At 44.8% G+C, this 22,446-nt stretch overlaps 1 protein-coding gene across 1 annotated transcript in view; it reads left to right on the top strand.

Annotated features, from left to right (window-relative positions):
- Positions 1-22,446, top strand: part of phlpp2 (PH domain and leucine rich repeat protein phosphatase 2) — a gene marked incomplete at its 3' end in the record, with an annotated part of 293,323 nt that overhangs the window by 247,095 nt on the left and 23,782 nt on the right. The window contains 5 exon segments of the mRNA XM_084337142.1: positions 3,010-3,105; positions 5,192-5,283; positions 5,286-5,346; positions 16,863-17,063; positions 20,099-20,261. Of these exon segments, the coding sequence (XP_084193268.1) occupies positions 3,010-3,105; positions 5,192-5,283; positions 5,286-5,346; positions 16,863-17,063; positions 20,099-20,261 (613 nt within the window).

The following is a 22,446-nucleotide window of genomic DNA, read 5'->3' as shown; positions in this document are numbered from 1 at the left end:
CAAAGAACCAGCCAGCGACACGGCGTGGCATCCTGTCATCTGTCACCTCCATATACAACCCGCTGGGCTTTGTAGCTCCCTACGTCCTCAATGGAAAGAAGATTCTCCAGGAAATGTGCCATCAAGGAACAGGATGGGATGACCCGATTCCAGAGCAACTGAAGCCACGGTGGGAGAAATGGAAAGATGATCTTGCTAAGATGGAAAGGATACACGTAGCTCGCTGCTACCAGCCAGCTGGCTTTGGAAAGGTGATCAAAACACAACTACATAATTTCTCAGACGCCAGCACCACAGGCTATGGCCAATGCACTTACATGAGACTGAAGAATGAAAGAGGAAACATTCACTGTGCTCTTCTTATGGGGAAAGCGCGCGTCTCGCCGCTGAAGGTCACAACAATACCCAGGTTAGAACTTACCGCAGCAGTTGTCTCAGTCACTGTGAGCAATATGCTCAAAGAAGAATTAGGATACTGTAATGTAGAAGAGTTCTTTTGGACGGATTCAAAGGTTGTGTTAGGCTACATTAATAATGAAGCTCGCCGCTTTCACACCTTTGTGGCAAACAGGGTGCAGAAAATCCGTCATGACTCAGACCCCAAGCAGTGGTTTCACGTACCTACTGATGAAAACCCAGCAGACTATGCATCCAGGGGGAAAACAGTAGAGGAGCTGCTCTCTTCTGATTGGTTCACTGGCCCTAGCTTTCTATGGAAAAAGGAGATAGAAATGCCAACCGAGGTGCCGTCAGAACTACCCGTCGGTGACCCAGAAGTCAAAAAGGCTCAGACCTTTCAGACAAAGAGCTCAGAACATGTCAGCCTTGTAGACCGACTGAACAAGTTTTCATCCTGGTCTCAGGCCATCAAGGCAGTGGCGCGTCTCCTGCGGCGTGCAAGAAAAGTCAAATCATGTGACCTCTCAACAGTTGATGAAAGACAAAGTTCAGAGAGACTCATCATCAAGGACATACAAAGCCAAGCATACGGAGATGAGATAAAGCTACTAAGCAAAGGACATCGGCTACCAAGACACAGCAAGCTGCACCACCTAGACCCTTTCCTGGACACAGAGGGTGTGCTTAAGGTCGGAGGCAGGCTCAGCCGTTCATCTTTCCAGAGCACATTCAAACACCCAACTGTCATTCCTCAGAGATATCACATGACGAATCTGATCATCGCCCATCATCATGAAAGAGTGAAACATCAGGGTAAAGGCTTCACCATCAATGAAATTAGGTCCAGTGGCTATTGGATCTGTGGACTGAGCAGAGCTGTCGCAACCTACATCCGTCACTGTGTGACGTGTCGAAGGCTGAGAAGGCCTGTTGAAGGCCAACGGATTAGTGACTTGCCTGTTGAACGAACAGAACCCACGGCACCGTTCACATACTGTGGGATGGACTGTTTTGGCCCCTTTTTGACAAAGCAAGGAAGAAAACAAGAGAAAAGGTATGGGTTGCTCTTCACCTGCTTCTGCTCTAGAGCCATTCACATTGAGATGCTGGAAGACTTGTCCACAGACACTTTCATTAATGGACTGAGATGCTTCATTGCATTAAGAGGTGCTGTGCGACAAATTAAATGCGACCAAGGCACAAATTTCATGGGTGCAAAAAAACGAACTGAATGCTGCTTTGAAAGAGTTGGACACAGACAGACTGAACACATTTCTCACAGAAAAGCAGTGTGACTTTGTAACGAATGCACCTCATGCCAGCCATGCAGGAGGCGTGTGGGAACGGCAAATAAGAACTGTGAGAAGCATCCTCAGTGCCACTCTGCTGCTCGCCCCTGGCAGGCTCAGTGATGCGTCATTGCGCACCTTCTTTTATGAGACCATGGCTATTGTGAACAGCCGTCCACTCACGGTCGATACTCTAAACAGCCCAAATAGTTTAGAGCCACTTACTCCCAACCACCTGATCACAATGAAATCCACTGCAGCCTTGCCTCCACCTGGCAAATTCGAAAGAGAGGATCTGTATGGACGAAAGAGATGGCGTCAGGTTCAATACTTGACAGAACAATTTTGGAGTAGATGGAAAACGGAGTACCTCCACAGCATCATGACAAGACAGTGCTGGCATAACACTAAAAGGAACCTGCAAGTCTGTGATGTAGTCATGGACAAAGATGACACCTTGCCACGAAGCCAATGGAGGCTTGGGAGCGTCTCAGAAGTCATTCAGGGCAAGGATGGACTTGTGAGACGGGTCAAGATCTTGCTTGGAGATAAGGGACTGAACCACAAAGGAGAGCGCAACGGCAGTCCAGAAATTGGTTTTATTGCTGGAAGCTGTTTAAGCACTATGCATTGATGACATGTGATATTGTTTTGAATTGAATTATATGTTTTGAAGGTTTACTTTTAGTAAAAAGAAAAGAAAAAGAAAAACATTATAATTTGGTGGGAGTGTAAATAACCCCAAGAATGGTTTATTATTTTTTGAGTAATTACCTGTGTAATATTTGTGTTTAGGAATATTTACATTTATATATAATATGAATATCCAGGACTTTTTTGTTATTAGAATTGGTAGAAGCCTGTGTGTGTGTGACTTTAATTTATGTAAATCCATGTCGCGAGGCAGTGTTTTCCGGTCGCTGTCACGGGCTTTTGTTGACAGTTTGACAGTGCATTGCGAGAGAAGGAATACGCAACAAGTTTTAATGGACCCGTATGAGGCCATATCTCTTACGGTGGGAATGTTATTGTTTTAAAAGGAAATGTAATACGATGTAAAAGGATAAATAAAACAGTGATTATACCATCAGTACGTTTATAAGCCACTCAATATACGGGGATCCGTTACACTTATATAGTTTATGTCACTTAACAATCCTAGTGCATACTGCACACTATAGGGATACGTTGGTGTACACCCTGAGTATGAGCACTAATCAGTACAATTTACACCATAATTCTGACTGCCTACTGTGTGTGTGTGTGTGTGTGTGTGTGTGTGTGTGTGTGTGTGTGTGTGTGTGTGTGTGTGTGGTGACAGGAACCTGCTGGAGTACCTTCCAGACTGGGTGTGTGACAGCAGAAAGATTGAGGTCCTGGATGTCGCACACAACCTCCTGTCAGAACTCCCTGCCAGGTGAGTGGCACCATTCTTTAGTACAAACCTGGACCACCGTCTCTGCCTTCTCGTATGTCTGGCTAGTCCATAATTAGCAAAGCATGTAGAATAGCAGATATTCAGCCCCTGAATTGCTAACTGCCAGTCCCGCCAACTTTTTAATTATTTTGTAGGAATTATAACTGATGAAGTGAAATGGAATGTGTTTCTGCTAACACAGAAATCTGTGCTGGGGTTGGTCCGTGATCGATTCTCATTAGAGTCGGCATCAAATTCTACATAGCTGGATCTTGCCCAGTAAATGTGTGAGATCCCTTGGACATCAGTGTACAGATGTTGTTGTGGAACCGGCGGCTGGGTGGCGCAGCGGACATTGCGCTCGGCACCAACGCAAGAGACACCGGTATCGAATCCGGCTGTCAGCGTTGCCTCCGGATTGGGCCGGCCGTCATACTGACTCAATTGGCAGAGTTAGCGGGTGGGAAGTCGATGGGTGGTAGTCTGGTCGTTGTGAACAGCGACTCCTACAGGTCGGTTGGGGCGCCTGCACAGCAAAGACAGGAAAAAGTGGCGGGGGCAGTGTGAGCCTCCTACACGTTACTCCTCGCCAAATGAGAGTCCGCGCTGGCAGGTGAAAAGATGTGACTGGCTGCCTCCACATGTATCGGAGGGGACATGTGATGGGCTTCTATCCTCCCTACAACCGGCCAGTGGGGGGCACATGCGAGCAACGATCAAGACAGGGGAGGGGAGAATTGGCACGGCTAAATTGGGATGGGAGAAAAATAGAAAAAAGGAGAAAAAGTGGATAAAAAAGAAAGATGTTGTTGTGGAACTATGGGTAGAGTGGCACTAGTCAGATATAAATATTACCAAAATGTCCGATGACAGGTGCTCTCTGGCACCTGTTTGATGCCACAGTGAACCTCATATTGTTCTTGATATACCTGTGCATGAAAAAAGAATCCCCAGCGAATCTCTGTGCTGTCAGAACAGTATGTTTGCAGGTTAAGTATTTAATGTTCAATATTGCTCATTACGACACCATCCGGTGGAATAGTGTAGTGAGAGTGATGTGATTTCTGGCCAGAGCAGCCATCTTGCTTCACCAAATAGCGAACATTGGAAATACTGAACTTATAAGTACAACCCTGCTTAGCTTACACAATGTCGTAACTAAGAGAGTCGCTGAAAATCATAATTGTGTGTAGATCACTAGAATCATTAACTTCTAATATTATTTTCACACAAGCATTTCCTGGTTGACAAGAAGACGGCGGTGCTGTTGTGTTACGCTGTGTCACACCTCTGACTCCGTGACGCTGGCATGCTAGCTGTGCCTGGCACGCGGGGGTGGCACAGTGCCCGGGGGTGGCACAGTGCCGGCATAATGACGGGTCTTCTTCACTGCAATATTTAGTGGGATCTCTGTTTTTAAAAGGGGCTTTGTTTCAAATCATGGCCAATGCCACGGTGCCTAGCTCAAAGCAATTACTCACTGCTCCCTCATAACACAAGCATTTACATTTGAATGAGATAACATTCTGCTCTCCATTACACCCACACACACATGACTCGTTACTTAAATGTTTTCATCAGAAAAGAAACCCCACTGTGTCTGTTTATTTAGGCGGACAAGCTAAAAGGAATATTGAAGAACGTTGAAGAATGTTGACGGGAGAATCTCTTTTTTTCTTCGTCTTCCTCTCCCTCTCTCTCTCCTCTCTCCCTCTCTCCCCCTCTCTCTCTCTCTCTCTCTCTCTCTCTCTCTCCCTCTCTCTCTGTCTCTCTCCCCCTCTCTCTCTCTCTATCTCTCTCTCTCTCCCTCTCTCTCTGTCTCTCTCTCTCTTTCTCTCTCTCTCTCTCTCTCTCTCTCTCTCTCTCTCTCTCTCTCTGTCTCTCTCTCTCTCTCTCTCTCTCTCTCTCTCTCTCTGTCTCTGTCTCTCTCTCTCTCTCTCTCTCTCTCTCTCTCTCTCTCTGTCTCTCTCTCTCTCTCTCTCTCTCTCTCTCTCTCTCTCTCTCTCTCTCTCTCTCTCTCTCTCTCTCTCTCTCTCTCTCTCTCTCTCTCTCTCTCTCTTTCTCTCTCTCCCTCTCCCTCTGATAGACTACTGAGCAGTCTGAGTTTGAGGAAGCTGCTGGCAGGGAACAATCGTTTGCAGAGAGTGCCTGACCTACTTGACCACGTTCCACTGGAAGCACTGATCTCCAGCACAACAAGCTAGGCGAGCTACCAGAGAGCCTCTTCTACAAGGCCTTAAAGTGAGTAATAATAATAAATAATACATTTAATTGTAGTGCACTTTACATTTGGAACCAAATCTCAAAGTCTCAAAGAGTATCTTCTCTACTGTCTTCAACTATACTGTAGGAAAGTTAGTTAGTTAGTTAGAGATAGTGTCTGCAGTTCACTAGAGGTCTGCAAAATAAAATTAATAGTTGGATAATTAGCGGCGACAGTGGCTCAGGAGGTAGAGTGGTCGTCTGGTAATCAGAAGGTTCCCGGTTAGATTCTGGCTCCTCCCGCAGTATGTCGAAGTGTCCTTGAGCAAGACGCTTAACCGCTAACTGCTCCTGATGAGCAGATAGACACCTTGCATAGTTGCCTCCGCTGTCGGTGTGTGAATGTGAGGCATACGTTGTAAAGTGTTTTGGATAAAAACGCTATATAAATGCAGTCCATTTTTTATTTTATTTTTTATATATTTTTTTTTAATTATTTTTTAAACATACACATAAACATAAACATAATAACATAAAATTAGATATACAAGCATTAATTAACAGTACACATCCAATTAAATCACCATTTATATAAATGTATTATACGAGATATACACCTAATACTTGCAGTCCATTTATATATATATAAATGCAGTCCATTTAATATTCTTTTAACTCTTTCAATGGGTTCATTGTTGACATTAGTGAGTGAGACTTCTTTACTAAGTCTAAAATCTAGGACCCTTTCCTTTGTTTTGTTTGCATTTCTCTCAAGGACGTTTTTACCTCTTCGTCAAAACCACCCATGGATGAGTTGTCAGGCTTCAGGACGTCTACCAAAACCGTATCATCTGCATACTTAAAAAAAAGCTGTGATTGGAGACTGAAGCTCAACACTCATTGGTGTACAGCGTAATACAGAATGGGAGACAAAACACAGCCCTGTATTCATGAGCCTAGAGGAGGAAATAGCTGTGTTGAATCTCTAGTTCAAGTTTCAAGTTTCTTTATTAGTTGTCATACAGAAGTACAGAATACTTTTATATAAAATGCTTCTTTCTGTTTTGCTCCAGAGATTGTGCTAGATAAAAATAGATAAGTATAAAATAAGTATAGTAAGTATAAAATATAAGTCAAGTACGTAGTCAAAAGTGTTCAGTATATACATATATACAATGTACAATGCAGAGTAGAAGTAGCTACAATACAATATACTATACCGTACAAAGCAGAAATGGGATGAGGTACAATTTAGGTACAATTTACAGTAAGGTGTAATGAGGTATGGGTTGTAGTGCAAATTCTTACCAATAAATAAGAAAGAAAGGTCGGCATTTGATGGTGATAAACTCCAGGTCTGGGGAGCAGTGGTTTGACAATTCCTTTGCGTTGCATGGATCGCACCACTCCTTGTTTACCATGAAAGCTACGCCGCCTCCTCTCGTCTTTAGTGATTCTTCTGCCGTTCGGTCTTTGCGGAGAACGAAGAAGTTATCTGCCGGTTCTATTGCGTGGTTTGGGACATCCGGAGTCAACCAAGTCTCGGTGAAACAAAAGACGTTGCAGTCCCGAATGTCCCTCTGGAATTGAATCCGTGCTCTGATGTCATCCAGTTTGTTTCCTATTGATTGCACATTGGCCAACAATATGCTGGGCAATGTCGTTCTGTGACGCCTGGACCTGCTGGTTGCGATTCAGGAGATTAATCCACAGAATGAGCCTATGATTAATCCCAAGATCCATCAGCTTGCATACCAGCAGGTGATGGTGATGAATGCACTGCTGAAGCTGATGAACACTCAGTGAGCATGATCGGTCAAACATCTGCTATGTACACCTTCTTTGAAAATGTGTTATGAGCCTATATTTAATTCCTGCCGTGAATGGAGCAAGACTATAATTGACCTCCGCTCCTCCACCTGCATGTCCCTCAACTTTGGAGTCGCTGTGTGACAGCAGTGCACACACTCACCCACTTAACCACTGGGACGTCTCTGTTTATAAACCATAATGGTGCACCTGAACATTAAATTCCAGTTCCACCGCTGTGACTGGTCTCTTAATCGTCACAAGTTCCCTCCTTCCCTGAAGACTGATGGTGGGCGTGTAGAATAGTGTAGCGAGAAAGAGATGTGCCTTCTCTGCCCAGACCAGCCGTATTGTTTGGCCAAATAGCGAACATTGTAAATACTTCACTTATAAACACAATGCTTAGCTAGCACAACCTTTCTGTGACTAAAGAGATGTGCTGGAAAAATACGTTTTGTGCATAAATCACTAGATGGCCAAATGGGCAATAACAAATATTAAATACTTAACCTACAAACAAACACAAGACTGTTCTGACAACACGGTATTGATGCATGTGTGTTTTTAATGCATTTCAACTACAATACAAGGTTCACTCAGGCATTGCCATGTTGTAAACTGGTGCCAGAGAGCGTATAACAGTCTCCTAGTCAACCCATGGTCAACAATGGTGGAAAAATACTCGTCGTTGACCGATGAAAGATATTCAAGGTCCTTGACCTGCTGTCAATCTATGTGTGAAGTTTCATCCAAATCGGATCAGAACTGTAGGAGTTATGGTGGATGTGCGCGCACACACACACACGCACGCACGCACGCACGCACGCACGCACGCACGCACGCACGCACGCACGCACGCACGCACGCACGCACGCACGCACGCACGCACGCACGCACGCACGCACGCACGCACGCACGCACGCACACACACACACACACACACACACACACACACACACACACACACACACACACACACACACACACACACACACACACACACACACACACACACACACACACACACACACACACACACACACACACACACACACACACACACACACACACACACACACAAGGGGTTACAATGCCCTGGTGGTGCTCTGTGCGTGGGGGTAACAAGGTCCTCCACCACCCACCCTGCTGCACGGTAGGCAGACTGACGGGGATCAAGCATCACTGAAATCACAGAGAGCAGATGCTATTTTCTCAGAACACTTAATTGACCTCTCTCAAACCCCGCCCTCTCTTCTTGATCCTCCAATCACAACTGTTGCTTGTCCGAGGGAAGCGACAGCTGTGATTGGAGGATCAAGAAAAGTGGGTGGGTTTCAGATAGGTCAGTTGGTGCATAGGTCAAGGCCACAGGGTCATAAATTTTTTTAGGCAACCGGTCTGGGAGTTCTGAAATAACTTTCGATAGGGGATCGCCAATGGACCTATCTCAAGCCCCGCCCTCTTTTCCTTGATCCTCCAATCACACAGGGTTTGAGATAGGTCAATTGCATTGCATGTTCTATAGCTGACCTTGGTGTTTGCGTGGGTTGACTATTTTTTTGTTGGCATTCAGACACTGGCCAGTGCTACCCTGGTTGAATTGGACACCCAGGTCTTGGGCTGTGTTGGGTTGTATATGTGAGGGATCACTCCAGACTGTAACCTGAGTTTTATATGCACTCTCATTTCCTGTGTGGTAAATCACCCAAAGCCCATTAGGCCTTGAAAGCGCCGTAATGTTCTTTATTGTCTCTTAATAGGGAGCAGAGTGCCGTCGACTGCCTAGTGGGTTTCTTATGCAGTTTTCCAAAAACTACTTCTACTACATTCCTTTATTTTGAATATTAATGGCTTAAAGAAAATTATAATTATAATGTTTTTCTTCATGAATTAATATAAAAAGTAGGTGCCCAATGTAGCTGAAAAAATAATAATAATAATAATAATAATAATTTGAGATGAGTTGTCGTGAGACCTATATTGTGGTATGAATATTAGTTGTAACATAAATCACGATTATAAGATGGAGAAAAAAAGAGAAAAGAAACAATTTCTCTCAACTTCTTTCAAAGTCCTTTCAAACTGTGAGGTTTCTGTTCCTTGCTCACCTACTCGCTCTGTTCCTTTAAACCACCTCGCTCTGTTTTCCATTTGTTTCTGTTAATCATTTCATTCCCCCTTTTACACGCTTCTTCCCAGAGACGTCGTTGATTGGTTCTCTCCCATCCACACGCTTTTCAATCACATCCCCCAGCTGTCACTGCTTGTCAATCAATCAATCCCGTATTATTTATACCCCGTTTCCCCACTCAAGTTTTGTTGGATCGTTTTGATATTTTCTGTTTGCATTCGCCGTTCCTGCTGCTGCTGTTGTTCCCTGTGCTTTACCTCCAGGATATCCAAGAAGCCTTCCTCTTGGACACCTTTTTCCCGTGGCGACGCGCTCGCTCCGCTGCTGTTCCAGCGCTCTTTACGCACAACGCCTGGGTGAGTTTTTAATGACTGTCTTTGATCAAATTCCGTTTTCGTGTGTTTTTATAACACTGAAGATTACCACCTTTTTATCAGACAGTCACTCACCCAGCGGTTGCCTTTTTGATTGTTTCACTGGGATCATATTTTGACCTAACATCTCCCACTGTGTGTTTATTACACCGAAGATATTATAACATTGGATTGTATTTTGGACTTCGCTCTCAGTGTCTATTTTTGCACCGAAGATATTTTTCACTTGGGATTGTGTTTTGGAACATTGCTCACTGTGTGTGTTTACACGAAGATTAGTTCACTTGGATAACTTTTGTTTTTGGGTACAAGTCACCTCTCCTGTTCTCCTGCTCGTTCTACCTGCACCCTGTGTTGACTCGCTCCCTCTCTCTCTCTCTCGGTCCCGCATCACCTCGGAGATTCTGCCGAGAGAAGTCTGCAGAGCGGCTCTGACGTCAGCATCTGCTACCCCCTACTACCACCTCGGGAGAAGCTGCAGAGCAGCAGAACATTTTCATCCTTGCTTGAATTCCTGTCTTGTTTAGACTCTTCCTATTCTATGCTGTTTAATTAGTCTCAATAAACAAGCCCCTGTTTTTGGCAACTCTGAATCCTACTCTCTTGTGTCGTTGCGTTTGGGGTCGGTGTCAAACCATAACACAAACTGTTCTATTATATTCTTCAAGCTCATAGAAGTAAATGAAATGGCTTGCATGTGATTAATGTATCTACTATATGTCTTGAGTGACATGTTTTAACTACCTAAATTATTTAGTTGTACTTAAGATAAGATAAGATATTCCTTTATTGATTGGGGGAAATGCAGGCCTTATAGCAGCATGGGGAGGGGAGGTACAGGTAGTAGAAGACATGATACAGGTCATACAATTATAGTACAGTGGAGAAGTAAAAATAAAAATAGGCAGTGTAAACAATATAACAATATAATTAACTCTGAGCATGCGTATATGAGCATGTATAGGTAAATAGGTCAAGGTGCAAGATGAGAGTATGTATGCCCCCTCAGTTATATTTGCCTTACAATAAATATAGTTACAATATATATATAATCTAATATCTAATCTGACTAATATATATAATAAAAAAATGCTAAATATATGCTCTGATGAATTAAGTATACAGTATACACATAAGGTTCAGTATGCATAATGTATGTATATATACTTCATACATTGAAATCGTCACCCCTTTTTTCAGGTATTTTCTCCTTCTATCTCATGTTGAAAGCACACAAATGTTGTTGTTAGTTAGTTGGTTAATTAGTTATTAGTATCCCTCTCACATCTCAACACCTACATCCTGCCCCTGCTGCTGCCGAGCACTCATGCAGACGTGCTTTAAGTGACATTATGCTTTTGGTTTTGCTCGTTTTTGATTGTCAACAGCTTTTCTTTTTGTAATTCCAGATTTTTAAATGTAGTTCTGTTTCGTAATGGCTCTCGCTCGGCGTCACTCTCTGCACTGTACCTCGCTCGTGCACGCACACTGAATAAAAAAATTCCACAATAACCTTTACATCCCAACATCCGTCTGGCCACACCCCTATCAGCTCACCTACATAAGCAGGGGTGGGGCCACATACTCGCCTCCTTCTTCGCTTTCACCACAAGGAAGTGCCTTCGGTAGATCCCCACTTGACGAGGTTGTTAGGTAGAAGAAAGTTGGAAAACAAGAGATACGTTGACATCATATCTTTATTTTCTCTCTCACTATTTTCGAGAAAATACGGCGATATTGTCTTCGTTACTGGAGTGTCTGGAAGATGATGATCATTCTACACCTCCACCGTTTTTTTTCGTATTAGGAGTTCACGCCGCTGACATGCCTCTCAACTACAATCCTCCTTGCTGCGGCTGGATGGGGTAAGACCCTCCAGCAACACAGCTGGACTGTAGGACGCACCGCTGTTGTGAGAAGCGGTGGGTTCCAGGTTTGGTGAGTAATGTTTGCTTGCGAGCACCACTTGTCTGTTAGTGCTATGGGGGCTAGCTGACAATGTTTACGAAAACCGGCCCCCGATTAGGGTCCTTTGTTCAGCTTTTTTAGGCGACGGCGGAGGATCTTGGTTTGAAGCCTATTATAGTCAACTAGTGGGCCACGACCAGTAACTGGTGATCCCAGGATTCTCTGGACGAGTGGATACTTCTCTGTCACCGTATAGGCCCCATCTTTCATATGCAAATGAGAGTATACCCTAAACGAGGAAATGTGGGCATGGATGTTCGTTATCGGAAGATCCATGTTCAAGTTGGCTACAGCCCAGATGGGACTTGTGCTGGCTCTGCCGGATGTATGGTAAAATCACCGTTGTAAACTGTGTTGACATCTCGTTTCTCTTCTCTCTTAAAAGGTGAGGAGGGTTTCAGAACGGCGGTGTCGCTTGTTATATCGTTGTGTACAAGTTCAGGTGATAGCTGCTTAGCTTGCGTGCTAGTTGTGGCCTACCTGTTAGCCAGTCAGCTGTTAGCTGCGGCGCTAGCCCGTTGTGTCACTAGGCTAGGAAACGTTAGCTTGCTGCTATCGGCCGAGAGCGGCTGTTAGCTTGATGCTACACTGTGGAACATTGCTATGACTATAACATGCCTTGAAACACTCTGACTACGACGTCATCTTTGACAGAGGATGTTAGTCGAACCTACCCGGAGCCGGCCGGCGAGGACTGCGTCAACAAGGAGAACCGTAGCGGCGGGATGGAGCAGCGATGCTGCCCGTGTCGTCAACACAGATGCTGTGTTTACTATTGGTGCCTTGTTAGAGACTGCAGTTCGCTTGATCTGCACTCACGGTAGGAAAGGTCCTGACCGGACCTTGAACACTTCTTCTTTCTTTCCCTTCTAAATGTTTTGTAAATAACGATGTTTTCCAAAACGAGTGTTGCTGCACTACATTTAGGATACGACGCGAGTTATGTGTGAATTGTCTTGTCACTGGTATTAGCTTCTCCATGCAAATCGGGTTGTTTGTTACAGATGTGAAAATGATCTGGTTTGTTGTGTTGAGAAACATCATGTGTGTTCATGTACCGTGTACTCACAACTAAGGGGGTTAAACTAACCTATAAAGCTATGCTTAGTGACATATGAGTGAAGAATGAATTCTTTTCTCAGCCTGTAATGACAATGAACAGTGTGTTCACATATTAACAGGTTTACCTGTTCAACTGGCCGTATTAAGGGTAAGATAGGAGGGGTGTTTTCCCCCCGGTTCCCTGGGGACTTCCTCACCCTCCTCTCAGACATGTTGTTACAATATATTGTGTCACTGTGTGGTGGGATACGATGTAACCCTTAGCTTGATTGCTGGGGTTGTGCTAAAACTGCTTGAGGAACTGTATTTTCCTAAAAGAAAAGATTGTTTGGTCACTTTTCGTGTGTGCTTAGCAAGGCCTGTGGCCGATACTAATCGAGAATTGTGTATTCTCTCATTATGGAAAAACGGTGTTCCTCTGTAGAGTGTATTGCCATTTTTTGTGGTGGTAAAGGGTTGTGTCTATCTTGTGATCTACAACTGGGTTGGGTTGGCCACAGAAGCACATGTGTAAGTCTGGTACCGGGGCTCTTAAGGGGGCCCTCTCTATTCTGTGTTTTTTCCTTAGTAAAAATCAGATAGCAGGTTAGCACATGAGCTGTGTGAAGCTGTTGGACGCTTCATGTAGCTGACTATGACTGTGTCATACTCTTTTTTGTCATTACATCGTATCATGGGTGTGGGGTCGTAAAGGGGTGTACTGGTAATCCTTTCCTCCCCTTTTCTGATTGGTCAGGGGTTAAAACCTCCTGTCCTTCAAGGTTCCTGTCACGTTGCTGTTCGGCACGTTACAGGGTAAGAGGGGGGGGGTTTCCTGGTCCCACGCCCTGGAATATTGGGCGTGTGCACCACAGGAATTCCCCCGCCATAGAGTACGTCACTGTGCGCGTCTCTGTTGGTAAGACTTCCGTGTGCTGTTCAGGTCCATATGATGGATCTGTTTCAGGGAGTGGTCAGGGCTCCTCCTCACGAAGCTCCTACTCGGGCCGTCTGTGAGTTAGGACTCTCCTTCCCTGTGAGGGAGCCTCCTCAGTGTTCAGAGCCTCCTCCTCAGATTGTCAAGATGAGTAGAACTTCGAAAAGGAGTTCTGCTCTATTGTGTGTGTATTCGATTCAATTCGATTATTGAGTGTATTGGTTCAGTGCCTCCTCCAAATATTACATAGCTCAATGTTGCAATATATTCTTTTCAATCTATACAGCTCGCGTGGGAAGTCTCTCTGGGGATTTCCGTCTCCTCCCTATGGGAGGGTGGTGGGATGTAAAAATGTAAAAAAAAATTACCCTCAGCCTGCGTCACGAGGGATTCATGTCATTCTGTGTTCTTTCTTTTTTTAATAAAAAGAGGAAGGTACATGAAGCACGACGGCTCCGTGTCGTTCTCCCAGGCGACTTGGAGGAACAATGTTTGGTGTCTTGATAGACTATCCATTGATGTGTTTGGGTCTCGACGCATACATAGTGCTAGCTCGGTGTGTTTCTGTTCAGGGTCACACAGGGGCTAAGTGCGCCTTGGTTGCTTGTTAAAACAGCGTTTTTATAGGGCAACTGGGATGGAGTTTTGTCTCTTCCGAGCGCCAGTTTACTAGGTTGTCTCGATGAATTCTCGTTCATATCTGGGGGATGTTAACGGAATAGATCTGAACATAGGTAGAGGGGTCTCACGCCCTTGGGGTGGGCCACTGAGCACGGTCTAATTGAGGACCGTCTGGGTGGCGCCCTCTTTTCATGTTTTAGATCGACACGCATACCTACCCCCTCTCCTGGAGTGGGCAGGTCGGCGTGGTTAGGACACGGGACTGGCCTCGTCACGCTGGTCCAGGTCAGTTAACCCATTGTCCGCCAGGGATGCAGATCTGCTGTTCTGGTACCCTGAGGACCTTGTGCTTTTTTCGGGGGGAAAAATGCCAGGTCGGTCCGGGTGTCACAGGGTTAGGCGCTATGGAGACCCTTGTTGGGTACATATTGTACTCTGCACTACCGTAATGGCTTACGGCCATGCCAACCTGTACACGCCCAATCTCGTCAGATCTCGGCCGCTACGCAGGTTCGGTCCTGGTTAGTACTTGGTAGGGAGACCTCCTGGGAATACCAAGTGCGGTGTGCTTAGGGCTGGTTCTCCATTCTTTTCGCTCCTCTTTCACACGTGGCGAAGAGGGGCCTGTTGGGGTGGTCTTGGACCTCCTCTGGTAACCCTGTGCTTCCTGTGCCGCCGGGCCCGGTCCGAAGTAATGTTCGTCGACCCGTAGGCCTGGAATAACCCTTTTTTGAAAACTGAAACACTTGTACTGCGGTATAGCCAGTGTGTATCCGCAGGTGTGTTTTGGAGTTTTTTCTTGAGGGGTTATAGGAACAACCACCGCATTGGGTAACGACAAGGTGGTTGATTCCCTGGTGTGTTGGAGCAGTGTCAACTCCCGGGTTACCCGGTTGAGGGTGCCCCTGCACGTTCATGACGTCTGCCAATCATGTCAGCCTTCTCTGCCTCAACCCCTCTGGGTGGGTTTTTTTAAAATGGAGGCTTGGTCATGCAACAACGCCAGCATACGCCCCTTCCGCCGGGGGGGCTGTTCTCAGCTGACTCCTTTGGCGCCTGTCTCGTCCGCAGTGCTCCAGGCTCAGGTTACAGCCTGTTGCCTGGTTTTCCCCGGTGCGCTGCCTGCTTCCGTTGGTTAACCTTTTTTGTGTGCGCATGGCCATGCTGACTGCCTGTTCTGCAGGGTCAGTGTGCCAGGCGGTGTGCTATTGGGGGGAAAGGGCCCGCTCTTGGAGGGGCCTTATCCGAATACGCTGGCGATGTGGGGGGCGGTGTCACTAAGTGACCGCCTGGTGGGGTCTTGATGCCTGGCGTCATTGACCTCTCCGGGCCCCCGTTTTCCAGGGGATCCAGTCCCTTCAGTGGGTCTGGGTCTTCCTTCGCGCTCCGCTGCTACGGCCTTGCCACGGGGTTGGGTTTGCTCTTGACCCCGTGATTCTGGGGGCAGTAATGAGGTTGTTCCTTCCGTTCATTCCCGGGTGGCATGTGGGTTGTGCGTGTGTGTAGTCGTGGGGTCAGGCCACGGTCTGCTCACCCTGTGCGTTGAGTTGCTTGAGTGCCTCTTCGCACGGTCGGATCCATCGCCCTCCCGTGATCCTCCAATAGGGGGGGTGCCCTCCATTAGGGGGGGTCGGGGGGGACTCGGTCCTCCCTGATCTGATGGTTGTGGGGGGCCTCAGCGGGGTACATTTGTCAGCCGATGGCTCTCGCTCGGCCTCCCTTGTGCAGAGAGTGACGCCGAGCGAGAGCCATTACGAAACAGAACCATAGGTTATAACTATAACCAAGTTCTGTGAGTAATGGTGACGCTCGCCGTCCGACGCCACTGCGGCCCTTGATCTCACCTTGTGGTGAAAGCTTGGGAAGGAGGCGAGTATGTGGCCCCACCCCTGCTTATGTAGGTGAGCTGATAGGGGTGTGGCCAGACGGATGTTGGGATGTAAAGGTACATTGTGGAATTATTTTATTCAGTGCGCGTGCACGAGCGAGGTACAGTGCAGAGAGTGACGCCGAGCGTCACCATTACTCACAGAACTTGGTTATAGTTATAACCTATCGTTTTAGCTCATTAAGCCACTGTAAAGGTAGAATCTGTAATGTCAGCAAACAGTGACCTCTATGTAAAGAGCCCAGCTTGGTCATGCATTTTGTTTACTTGTTTGTTTGTTTTGCTCTGATGTGTTGGTTGGAGTTTAGTAACTTATCATACTGTGAATTTCGCCAGAGTTCTGATGGTAGAGCCTGAGGTGTTGGTTGATTGATTGAAAACTTTATTAACAGATTGCAGAATGGGTACAATACAGTACGGCTCAATACAAAACAAACTGCTAAGAGGATGCAGACCAGAAAAATACTTTCGTCTTGTTTACATCGGGGTCCCCCATTTTCAATTCATCATGACATTTATGACATACACGACAAATGGATATACAGAACTGTTGGCCCACAGTAGTAACTCTTCTCCCTATACCCACTGAAATCCAACCCACACATAAACAAAACGTTGTACCAAGAGGGGCTCTTTTAATTGTCTCCGTCTTCCATTAAGTCTGTTATGTTGCCGGGCATTATGTGCAGTGTTGGTAGGAAGGACATTCCACATTTTGGAGATTTTAGATTTTGTAATATTTGAACATGTTTTAATATGTTTCTCTCTCTCTGTCCTCCCTCGTAGCTTAAAGTACCTAAATGTGTCAGCCAATGCCCTGGAGACTGTTCCCCCCAGCAGCCAATCAGAGGAGAGCCTCAGCACACTCCAGGAACTGTACCTAACGGGAAACAAGCTAAATGAGAACTGTGGTGCGCTGTTGGTAGGCCATCAGAACCTACGGGTCCTTCACATAGCCTACAACCAGCTCCTCTCCTTCCCTGCCAGGTGTAGTACACTCTCTTTAATATGTGGTAGTGAAAGGTTAACCTTCTGTAGTGTGGTAGTGAAAGGTTAACCTTCTGTAGTTCTGTGTCAATTAAAGATTCTCCTTCCATATCGATCATCAGTTCAGGGCTTCATCTTGGCACCAAAATCATCTGCGAGCGAACATATTGCAATGCATTTTAGTCAGTAACGGCCAATTGACCTGTCTCAAAACCCTGCCCCTTTTCTTGATCCTCCAATCACAACTGTCGCTTACCTCGGACAAACCAAGTTTGTCCGAGGTAAGCGACAGTTGTGATTGGAGGATCAAGAAAAGAGGGCAGGGTTTGAGACAGGTCCATTAGGAGCTAGTTTTGCAATACAGGTAGGTCTTTTATTTTTTTTATTAATTGTTTTACTGTCAGCCCAAGAGAGTTCTGAAAACATTGCATGAAGTATATTTGAATGGTTTTCACAGTCTCATTTACTCACAGCTCGGTTCTGTGTCGAGAAGGAACATGTATTTAATTTTTGAAAGGGTTGCTTTCAATGCATGGCAGCAGCATTATAGACGAAGACGAACAAACTGTCAAGCTAAATGAACGTGTGCAAATTTATTTAGAGCTTTTGTGATATGTGTGAGATTATGTGCAAAAAAAGCAGCATTGTTTTTCCGTGAAGTGCCCCTTTAACTACATAGGTTAGTTAGAGAGGAACAATGGACCTTCATCTCTGACACAATTACTATTTGTTGGAGTTTAGTGACAGCCCATGGCTACCTCCTAGGGCTGTCACTTTGATCATCGTTCAAACCCGGTAAAATGTTAAATGTTCGAACCGCGATGATGTGTCTGAATTAAAAATGTATATTAATATTCAGGCACCTTGCTCCCCAAAACGATTGTGTGCTATTGCTGCACGTCTGCTTCTCTGTCTCTCCTCTCTGAGCACTAGAGCTGCACGAGTTCATCCAAACTGATCAAATCATACGGGAACAAAACTCACTACAGGAGCTATATCCATTATTATGAAGGATGTATGTCATCTTACCAGTCGTGACGTTTACAACTTCAACCAGTTTCACCAGTCCGTTCCAGTAGCTAGCTCTCTCTCTCTCTCTCTCTCTCTCTCTCTCTCTCTCTCTCTCTCTCTCTCTCTCTCTCTCTCTCTCTCTCTCTCCTCTCTCTCTCTCTCTCTCTCTCTCTCTCTCTCTCTCTCTCTCTCTCTCTCTCTCTCTCTCTCTCTCTCTCTCTCTCTCTCTCTCTCTCTCTCTCTCTCTCTCTCTCTCTCTCTCTCTCTCTCTCTCTCTCTCTCTCTCTCTCTCTCTCTCTCTCTCTCTCAACGCAATACATTAAGTGTGGGGTCCCGGAAAAAAATCCTAAATAAAATGGGGTCCTGGTATAAAAAGGTTTGAGAACCCCTGTACTAGAGGATGCTGATTACATAAAAGTTTGAACTAAGTTTGAACAAATTCTCTTTTTTGGTGGATTTGTTCAAACTTGATTTGGGGAATAAATTACAGCCCTACTACTTCATAACGAAGGTTATCCTATAACCCTAGTTATATGAGTAACTTGCAAGCGTCTTGCTCGCTATTGGACTATCTCGTTTATACTTATTGTATACAATGAAAGTATTTACCATGCACCTTATATCTACCCGGCCACGCCCACTCCTGGTCACGCATATAACTGTGGGGTGTGGCCGTGCCTCACCCTTCCGAGTCTGAGTTTCATTCGAAAGACAGTCAGGGGTCCTCAGTGCCGCAAAGCAAGACGCTTGCAAGTTACTCATATAACTAGGGTTATAGGATAACCTTTGTTATATTTCGTATCTTGCTACGCATCTTGCTCGCTATTGGACCAATGGGCGAAGATAGATGTACCCGCTGAGGCCCCCTTTACGACCACCAGAAAACCGGGGAGGGTCCTGGCCCTCATGCTCGTCCTAACGAGGAGCGGAGGGATAGAACCCGACTATGCGAAAAAAGGGTGCAGTACCCAAAAAACGCATTAAGAGAGTAGACGGCGTGAAAAAAAAACACGTCTACCTCACCACGCATCCCGCCGCTTACCTAGCGACGGGATGCAGGGGAGGTTCCAGCCCCATGGACCGGACGAGAAACAGGGCCATCCATCAGGTCCACGAGCTAGAACCCGTCAAAGGGACCTGGCGAGGACAACGAAGCCACGGCATCCCCAGGCGTTGTGTATGACACCACCTCAGCTCCGTCACGACCACCGATTTCCACATTACAACGAATCGTTGATTGGAAGGTGGAAGTTCAGGATGAGCCCTGAGTCTCTGACGCAGGGGGGGGGGGGGGGGGGGGGTAATGGAGGTACGGCTGCGTCCGGTACGTAGTGTGACCACTGGCATACCGGGGAGACATTCACTCTTGAAGATGGTTGCTCCTTTAACCCAGGCTGACAGGTACCTTAGTAAGAGCAGAGCTCGACCGTCGCCTGGCAGAAACCGAGCTGGACCAACCCGGTCCCGGTCATCATAGCTGCGGGCTCTGGTAACAGAGCCAGGTTCGTAAAACCCGCGAACGGCGCTGGGTTTAAAATAAAATAAATGTATAAACGCTGACACTTTGGTTACTTTGGGCACACATGGCGGGGCAATTCATATTCATATTTAGGTCTTTTTCATTATTTCTTGTATTTATTTAGTTTAACATTTTTGTTTTCAGTTCAGTGAACTGTGGCCCCATGACTTAACATTAGTTTTGTGTTACGCTAGCTGGAGCTGGAGGTATGAGGAACAGAATGGGTTATGCTGAGAAAGGAACAACATCATTGCTAAGTAGGAAATAGAGCTAAGCGTCGAGTTCGGCTTTAAGTCGAGTTTCAAACCATTATGTTTGGTATGATATGGTTTTGAAGTCATCAGTAATCTCTAATGAAGTATTCCCCCTAGGTAATATGTAATCAGCTTACAGACTGTCACCTGTTGCTGCTCATACTGATTTACAGAACACAATTGATTGGAATTGTATTTGTTTAGTTGGGTTGAGATTTCTTCATGCTTAACATAATACACTGTGTCTGCAGTAAACTGAGTAAACTGGAGCTGCTGGAAGAACTGAACCTAAGTGGCAACAAGCTGAAGACCATCCCCTCCACAGTGTCCAACTGTAAGAGACTGCACACCCTCATAGCACACTCCAACCACATCAACGTCTTCCCGGAGATCCTCAACCTGCCAGAGATTAAGGTCAGACTCCATGTTAATTTTTATTTTATTTTAAAATAGAAAAGAGACAAGCGATAAATACATTACAGAGATAAGGGAAAAGGCACATCAAACAAACAACCAAATAAAATGACAAGGTATGTAACTTAATACATGAAGCAGAACAGACACATTACAGTTAAAAGGCTGGGTGACAGTTGCAGGCATGTGTGTAAACAACTCTACGATAGAGTCCTTAACTCATTCAGCGCCGAAGCTTAATCCGCGAGATGGAGCTTAGACTGCGAGATTTGCGAGTGCTTAAAATATATCTTAAATTATAGCTATGGGTCTAATACACCCGTCGATTATCAGTGAGTTGCTTCCAGTCAACATGTATGAAACGGATTGTTTTTTCGTCTGTACATTTCCGTTTTATACCGTTTTATACCCTTTTGAATACGAGTATAGTTTTGGTGATTTCTAGTAATCCCAGGAAAAGACGCGATAATAGCCCTTTAGTGGAATACACAAAACACGATGTAATTTTTCGCCTGATTATCTAAACATCCTGAAATCAATGCTAGATCATCATTATTATCCTTCCTCGTGCAAGCATGCAATGCAGGGGCGGATTTAGGATTGTAGGAGATCCGGGGCTTAGCCCAGATAGGTGCTTCGACACCACAACCTTTAACTTATACCACCACCTTAAAGCGGACAAAAGGCACTAGAGAACACTTAAATTCACACCCTTTAATTAATGAAGCAAACTATAATAATCTATTATAATAATAATAATAATAATAATAATAATAATAATAATAATAATAATAATAATAATAATAATAATAATAATAATAATAATAATAATAATAATAATAATATAATAATAATAATAATAATAATAATAATAATAATAATAATAATAATAATAATAATAATAATAATAACACACTGTTTGTATAGCACCTTTCATACAAGAATTGCAGCTCAAAGTGCTTCACAGCAGTACAAAAAGACAGGCATAAAATGAGCACAACATTGGCAGATCAAGAGCAATGCATAAAGTGCAGACATAAAGCATAAAATAGATAGCAGTCAAATAGACAAAGTCAAGGTAAGACATAGAACATTAAATCACATCGTTTTTCATATTAGGATCTAAGGTTAACTCGCCGAACGTTGAGCGCCAGGACCCCCGAAAACCAGAGTATAGTCGGGTTTTCATCGTTGTTTCTTTTATTCGATATTTCCATTCATAAAGACATGCCGGCAGCCTGTGTTATCACTGGGGATGGGTCTGAGATCTCAAAAGTCCAATACAGCCGCCTAACACCTTGCGGCCGCTATTGCACTCCATTTGAAACAATGTTTTCATTTTGGAAATGACACCAGACCACCCTGAAACTACACTCATATTCACGACGGTATAAAACGGAAATGTATGGATGGAAAAATTATCTGTTTTTTGCATCTTGACCGGAAGAAACTCAATGACAATCGACTATATTATTAGATCCATAGCTATAATATATAATATAGCTTTAGGCCTGCAAACACAGCCACGTATCCCCATGTTAAAAGGCGCTGGCCTTTCAACAGTAACAGTAAACAGCGCCATCTGGCGCTGAAAGTGTTAATATGCGTCTTTGTTTACGGTTTGATTATCACAGATACAAAGTAAAATAGTGCAGTGCAATAAAATAGTTAGTAAAATAGAATAAAATAATGCAATAGTGCATTGCAATAAAATAGTTATCATCGTATTTTTTCGGGAGGCCGGTAAGGAGTGCATTACAGTAGTCGAGTCGGCTTGAGATAAAGGCATGGATCTGGTTTTCAGCGTCCTTTTGATTTATAAATGGCCGTACTTTAGCTATGTTTCTAAAGTGGAAGAATTATGTTTTTGTCAACTTGTTGATTGTGATTTAAAGCTTAGGTCTGAGTCTACCATAACACCAAGACTTAACTCACTCAAATACAGTTAGCAGCTGGATAGACTACAGATGGAAATTAGCTTCTGCTAAATCTGGTGCAAACATATTTTCATGTAACAATGATTAATTGTCAAAAAAAATAAAAACATATTTCGAATATTTTTATTTTTATTTGATTTTTTAATAGATTCGGGGCTTTTCAGAAAACATTCAGGGCTTGAGCCCAAGTAGCCACCCCTTAGCCCCGCCCCTGATGCAATGTGGCACACATACACACACAGAGACAG

Source organism: Notolepis coatsorum, assembly GCF_963971535.1.
Source record: "Notolepis coatsorum genome assembly, chromosome: 20".
Lineage (NCBI taxonomy): Eukaryota > Metazoa > Chordata > Actinopteri > Aulopiformes > Paralepididae > Notolepis > Notolepis coatsorum.
This window is presented reverse-complemented; position numbering and strand designations above follow the sequence as displayed.